The following is a 7,413-nucleotide window of genomic DNA, read 5'->3' as shown; positions in this document are numbered from 1 at the left end:
GGTCTTAAGCAATCCCCTAGAGCATGGTTTGGAAGATTTACAAAAGCAATGGTTTCCTTGGGATACAGACAAAGCCAAGGAGATCATACTCTATTCATAAAGCACTCTTCTACAGGTAAACTCACTCTATTACTTGTCTATGTGGATGATATGATTATTGCAGGAGATGATGAAACAGAAAAATTAGCATTAAAAGAGAAATTGGCAACTCAATTTGAAATGAAAGACCTAGGAAAACTCAAATATTTTCTTGGAATAGAGGTTGCCTACTCCAAGAAAGGAATTTTTATCTCCCAAAGGAAATATGTACTTGATCTCCTCTAAGAAACAGGAAAGCTGGGATGTAGAACTTCAACAGTTCCTATAGAACAGAATCACAAAATGGGATATGAAGAAAGTGCTTCTGTAGAGAAGGACCAATATCAGAGATTGGTAGGAAAATTAATTTATCTATCACACACAAGACCAGACATTGCTTATGCAGTTAGTGTTGTGAGCCAATTTATGCATGATCCAAGAGAGAGACACATGCAAGCAGTTGACAAAATTCTTCAATACTTGAAGTCAAGTCCAGGAAAGGGGCTATTATTCAAAAGGGAAGACACATTGACTATGAAGATATATACTGATGCTGACTATGCAGGTTCTATTACTGACAAAAAATCTACTTCTGGGTACTGTGTGTTTCTTTGAGATAGTCTGGTAACATGGAGAAGCAAAAAGCAAGATAGAGTTTCTCGTTCTAGTGCAGAAGCTGAGTTTCGAGCTCTTGCTCAAGGAATGTGTGAAGGACTCTGGATGAAAATAATTTTGGATGATCTTAAAGTCAAAGTGGAGAACCCGATACAACTACACTGTGACAATAAGTCTGCCATGAGCATAGCCCATAATCCAGTACAGCATGATAGAACCAAGCACATTGAGATTGACAGACATTTCATCAAAGATAATCTTGACAGAGACTTTGTGATTACAACTCATGTTCCTACAGAACTTCAAATAGCAAATATTTTTACAAAAGGGCTTCCTCCGGGTAGATTTCAAGATCTTGTAGGCAAGTTGGGAATGATTGATATTCATTTACCAACTTGAGGGGGAGTGTTGTAATTAGAGAAAATTTATTTAGAATCTTCCTAATTAGAGAAAGTAGTCATACAATCTTTTATTTTATTTTGTTTCATAGTTTCTCTATTTCCTTTTCTAGGAGAATTAGATTGTTACAAATAGAGGATATGAGAATGTATTTTCAATCAATTCTAAATAATAAATTTCAATATTATTTTCTACTATATACATCCCTGAGTAACAAATTTTATTGATGCTTAGGTGAAGGAAACCCCAATCATGATGGGCTTGCTTCTGTGTTTGAGCAAATTGAAAGAGTGATCACTGTGTTACATCAAGACAAGAAATCCATCTCTATCATTATAGATGATATATCTTTTCTTGAAGTTGCTGCTAATGGTTCTTCAGATGATGTTTTAAACTTGCTGCATTATTGCCATACATTAACATCAGAATATGTAAGATAATACTACCTTTTCTGTGTTTGAAATCTATTCCTATGTTTTTAGTTCTTCATTTCTGTGTTTGTGTCACAGGGTTGTGCATTTATTGCACTTGATCATAAAGATATTTATTTGAATGGAGACAGGACTGCTGTTATCTTAGAGATGGAGTACCGTGCTGACATTTTGGTCAAGGCTGAACCATTGGCCACTGGTTTAGCAAAAGATGTGCATGGTCAGGTAGACTTCTATCACTCTGCACTGCAGTATAATAAATTCATACTGAAACTGTTTATACAGACCCAAGTTTTTCTAGATGTTAATCTTATTGAGAATAACCCGTTTAACTTCCTTTGGAGTTGTCACCGACACCTTATAGGTTTTCCTGTCCATTGTAATATAAGTTTATGACAGAATTGTTATTTTATATTTTTTCACTTTCTTGATTAAATATACCCTGCCACTGCTGCCTTTCTATTGAAATGGAATATAAAATGGGATACCTTTGCCTTTCAAAACATGGATTGCTACAAGGTTTTCAGTTTGATCTTTACTAAGAAACCTTATCTTAAGTTGTATCGTTTTGTATTGTCTGCTTAGAAGTCCTCATATTTAAACTCCCTTTCTCCGTGAGGGTTCTTTTCAAGGGTATTTGATGAACTTATTTTACTGTAATTCTTTCTGGTGTTTGGGTAAAAATCAAATGACTTAACTTTTCATATAGACCTATTAATTGGAATTACGTTTTTCAAGTTTCTCAATTTTTAAGTTAAAGAATTGAATCTGAATTCAAACAAAAGAAGTATTATGTTAAAATTTCACCAGGGTATAAGTAGTCTGCTTATTGAATTTGATTTCTCTTTTCTATTCTTTCTGATTTAATGTCACAGTCCATATACGAGGGAGCTCCAAGGGTTGCTTTTTGTATTTCAGTCAAAGAAAAATGTTTTATTTTTATGTTTTGTAGCCAGCCCTAGCTTAAATTTATTCTATTTCAGGTTCATCTTAAAATATAGCAGAGCACTTGTTACAGAGTTGATCTGCAGACCCATAAACGCAATGACATTTTCTTCTATATCATGTTTTAACCCACAATTCATTTTCCCCAGCTTCCCATTTTAATACCTCCAAAGTGTCAAATAGGCATTCTGATCCTTATTGATTAGTGTAAAAGAGATAACTACCATTATTGTTTATCTTCCCTTTGTTGAATTTTGTTGTATAAGTGACACTGCAACTGCTAATAGGTCATACTACTGTTTTCGTTGATTCCTTGGATTTCTCTTAGATGCTGATTTAATATAAAAACTTCTCTGTAACTTCTGATGAAATCATATATCCACCGTGGTTGATTATGTTTTATTGTTCGTTTTATATGTAGTTGATGGTGTCAAATAAGGAAACACAACATCAGCATGGAATTACAGCCATTAAGAGTTACAATTTTCACTTCAAGATCAAGGAAAATGGCATCGAGTGCTTTTATCCTGGTACAAAAATCCAATGATGATCAATGATTCTTGATAGGTAGAATACTTAATCGATTTTGTGAGATGATAGAATCCAATGCGATTATACTTGAATTGGTGATTGACACAGTTAGAGTTATTGGTTTTATTTGTGCATCACTGACTGGTCTCAATGATTTTTTCACTTGATCGTGTATTATGTAAGTAATGAAAGCCATACATTCAAAATGGATGCATAAGGTTAGGTTTAAATAAAATAATATTAATTATTTATATAGTTTTAAGACGAAGATTAACTTCTCTCCTGCTTTCGTTAGATACGTGAAAAAGATTCAGTTAAATGTCTTGTGAAGGGAAATGTGGAGAGCATGAGTTGAATCATTTTATTAAAAGCTTTTCCATTTGCTTCACATCAAAATACAGGTGAACTTCCTACCCCATTTATATTTCCTCTTGCTCCCTTTTCTTTTTTTAAAGCCTAAAAGTATACATAATAATGTTTGTGTTTCGAAATAACTAATTCAAAGCCCTCAAAAGGTACGGGTGTACATTTTAGAATACGTATTTTGAAGTATAAAGATAACATATTACTTATGAAGAAGTACATATAAAACTCGTATGTTTGTTTAAAATAGGTATCTTGTAACATAACGTACTTAATTTCAGAATAATTATTTAGGAAAGTGATGAGTTTATTTTGGAATGTTCTAAACATGAGATGTAACAACATATCCGTTAATTTAGTAGCATCTTTATATCACTTCGGAAGATGTATTTTTGAAGGACTTTGAAATTGTACTGCGGATTTGGTATTTTGGAAACATATGCATGATAGATATAGCCGGTAAAGTTATTAGATGAGAGACTAACATAAGAATTTTACATGTCAGGTATAGGGTGTAGCATTTGATTAGTAGGGTATAGAAACAAAGGTTGATAGACTAACATGAAGAGGCAGAAAGAGAAGAAAATTAAGTAGATGAAAAGGTGCATGTTAGAACAGAAGTAACAAGCAGACATGTTTACACCACAAAAATATATTACAGAAATATCTTTTGAAGATCATTTCGATATATTCTGTGAAGTCATCTCGATGATATCACTGAAGTTTATCTCGACAAAATACCATATGTAGTTCATCTTAGCAAAGTATTGTTTTACTGAAATAAAGTATAGTCTAGGCTTGAATTTAACATTTATTGATCTAAAATTTATTTAATATTATTTTTCTAGTATCTGTTTTTTTTCATAGTTATAAAATCAATTATATCAACATGCTAAAGAAAATAAGATCACCGAAAAAGTACACTCTAATTAATGAATTGATGAATTATAATTTTCTCTCTTATGTCAACTTGGTCCCACAAGTCAAAAAATCATATTAACTACATTTAGATAGAGAGGTTTTTTTATGGTATCAAAGCATCAAGTTGGTAAAATATATTAAATACAATTTATGCTATATTTGGATTAGGTGCATATAACGACGCAATGAAAGTTAGTAGAAAGTGAGATAAATTTATTTTATTTATTATTTTTAATATTTTTTTTTAATTTTATATACAAAATCCAAATCTTAATAACATGTCTAACAAATAATTGGCTTTGTAAAATAAACATAATTGGTTGTGGTGTGCTACAATTAATTATCTAATATAAAGCTGTCAAAATGGGTCACAACCCACGAGCTAACTCAGCTCATCACAGGTTCGAGCGGGATTGGACTTGAAAAAATTGAATATTTTTTTATGCAGGTCAGATTTCAACCTGACTCATTTAAACTTAGCTCATGTGGGTTGAACCCGTGGTGAGTGGGATTGGCATGCCAACCCACCTACCTAATTTTATTTTTTTAATTTATTATTTATTTATGAAACCCTAAAAAAGAAAATACTCTCTTGTATATCAAAAAAGTAACCTCTACTCTCACAAATCACTCTCACGAAGATAAAGAAGAAGATGATTCAAGAGAAAATATTGTAGATTTATCTATTCAAGATTCTAATATTGTAAATGGATAAGGAACACAAAAATGATTAATATAAGAAACTTATTTGTATGTTTGTTTCTTGATGACATTTGAATTATATTGTACTTTTTATTATTATTTTGAATTGTCTTCAGATTTTTTGGGAGTGAAATTTGTTTAAATTTGAATATAGAAAGTTTGTAATTTATTTTTATTTTAAAAAAATGTAATTAAATGGGCTAGTGAGCCAATCCGTTTACCTATCAACCCGTGGTGGGTCGAGTCGGGTTCAGATTTTTCTGGCTCGCTAATAAATGAGTCAGGTTGGATTGGCTCACTAAGTGACTAACCCGTGATGGACTGGGTCGGGTCGAGCCGGGTTATCCGTTTTGACAGCTCTAATCTAATATAAATATAAGAAAACATTAATGACAATTAATCACGTTGTTTACTTTTAATGTCTTTCTCTTCATTTGCGATTATAAAATGGTTGCATCCTTTGCTTTCTTATAATTTGCATTTTTCATGGTTTTCTACTTTTATGGGAAATTCATGCTCGTTTCTCCTCTTCCGTTGCCCCTATCCCTGAAGAAAAAGTCCACTCGCAAAGGTTTACCATGTCTTGCAAGATTATATTTTTAAAGACTCCTTTGTATTCTTAAGTACATGGTACTCGAATTATTGATGCGTATGTACCTTTTTTCTGTACAATTTTGCTTTTACATGCTTTCTTTATGAGAATATCCAAATTAAGTGGAACTTTATATCTCTCTTACACAAACGTTGTATTCAATCTCATGTAATCTAAAAGAGTGTAAAAACTTTGAAGAGGTTATTTGATAGATAATCACTAGTGCAAAAATACTGTTTAACGTCACCTACCAAACGTCGGCTAGAGGGTAGACCGACGTATATTAATGGACGGTAGCATTACCGTAAATAAGTTAGTAAACGAAACGTGGGTTTTTAAGGCAAACGACGTTTATGATATAGTAGACGTCTGCTCTGCCCTAAACCGACGTCCAAGGGCCTGAGGTAGGCGAGAAAACGGTCTTTTCTGTCCCATTGACGTCGGTTGTGATGGGGGCTGACGTCTACCTGGCTGCAATTAATGTTCTTCATCTGATTCTCAGGCGCTTAGACGTCACGTTGTAAAAACCAGACGTCTATGGCCTGTCCGGAAGGCGGGAAGACATCAATTTCTGCAAAATAGATGTCAGCTTTATGGGTGGGCGATGTCTATGTGCTTGTAATTAATGTTATTCACCAAACTCGCAGGCACTTCGACGTCCGGTAACAGGACCCGACGTCTAAAAGGTTATAGACGTCGGCGCCCCAGGACAACAGTCGTCTACTTCCGTGACAGGAAATGAAACGTTAATCCGATCAGCGCCGTAGACGTCGGCGCCACGTGTGTCCGACGTCTAATGTGCATTCAAAAGGCAGATTAAAAGTTATCTTGGACTTCATATTAGTGAGATAACTGACGTCTAGATGACTTTAGACGTCGGTTTCTGTAGCAACCGACGCCTTATTTCATGTTAAATAAATCACAAACTCGCAGTTTCGCGGCATTGCATTCTCTGATAACATCATCGTCTTCCTCCTCTCCTTTTTCTCTCTTGCGGCATTGCATTCCAGTTTCTAATAACATCATCGTCTTCCTCCTCTCCTTTTTCTTTCTTGTGGCATTGCATTCTAGGTGCGTGTTTTTTTAATTAAACCGTTTAAACTTTGTTCAGTGCGATTATATTAGCCTTTTATCAATTATCTTCTGGTTCAACTGATTAAAATTTGTTTTCCTAGTGTTGTGTTTTAGTGCAGTTTTGTTCCTCTCTTAGGGTAACGTAGTACCAAATTCTGCCTTTGCTAGCTGCCTCCTAGAAAAAGCGGCGTCTTTTGGATTTTTTGTGGCGTTTCGACCCAAAAACGACCCTGGGTCTTTGCCTAGTTAGCGTTTCACCGTAATTTTTCCTTCTTGCGGTTGAAAATGGAACTAAGCAAGAACCCAGGTTCGGTTTTGGGTTGAAATATCATGAGAAATTCAAAAGACGAAAGTTTTTTTTAGGGGAAACTAGCAAAGACTAGGCTATCCAAAGACAAGAACAAAATTGCACTATAACACAACGACTATATTAGACGTCGGTTAATGCATACACCGACGTCTATAGTGACCTTAGACGTCGGTTAGTGACATGTTTGAATTCTTTATGTGCTCTTAGAAGTCGGTTAATGCTTACTCCGACGTCTATATAGTGCCCTTAGACGTCGGTTTAGGCCTACACCGACGTTTAGTGACGTCGGACATGGGCACTAACTGACATCTGTTATGTGGAAATTCAATGTCCCATTAACGTCACCCGTAATGACGTCGATTGTTTAAAAGACATTAAAAATCCAAAATAACAGACGTCTAAAGCCCTCTGCACTAATGAATGTTTTGGATTTTGCTTGAAGAAACAAATAA

General features: G+C 34.3%; 1 protein-coding gene across 2 annotated transcripts in view; it reads left to right on the top strand.

The window, feature by feature from the left end:
* The window catches only part of LOC106779498 (elongator complex protein 6), a 10,369-nt gene extending 7,119 nt beyond the window's left edge, over nucleotides 1-3,250 (top strand). The window contains exons 3-5 of one of the 2 annotated variants that reach the window (XM_014667615.2): nucleotides 1,327-1,523; nucleotides 1,602-1,748; nucleotides 2,890-3,250. In XM_014667615.2, coding sequence (XP_014523101.1) covers nucleotides 1,327-1,523; nucleotides 1,602-1,748; nucleotides 2,890-3,015 — 470 coding nt within the window. In that variant the 3' untranslated portion in view covers nucleotides 3,016-3,250. Of the gene's footprint in view, nucleotides 1-1,326; nucleotides 1,524-1,601; nucleotides 1,749-2,506; nucleotides 2,856-2,889 lie in introns of those variants that run through there. The other variant, XM_022776587.1, reaches the window with a different exon arrangement.
* Nucleotides 3,251-7,413: the final 4,163 nt, after the last annotated feature.

This window comes from Vigna radiata, unplaced genomic scaffold (assembly GCF_000741045.1).
Source record: "Vigna radiata var. radiata cultivar VC1973A unplaced genomic scaffold, Vradiata_ver6 scaffold_282, whole genome shotgun sequence".
NCBI lineage: Eukaryota > Viridiplantae > Streptophyta > Magnoliopsida > Fabales > Fabaceae > Vigna > Vigna radiata.
The sequence above is the reverse complement of the archived record's forward strand: the minus strand, read 5'-3'. Positions and strand labels throughout refer to the sequence as shown.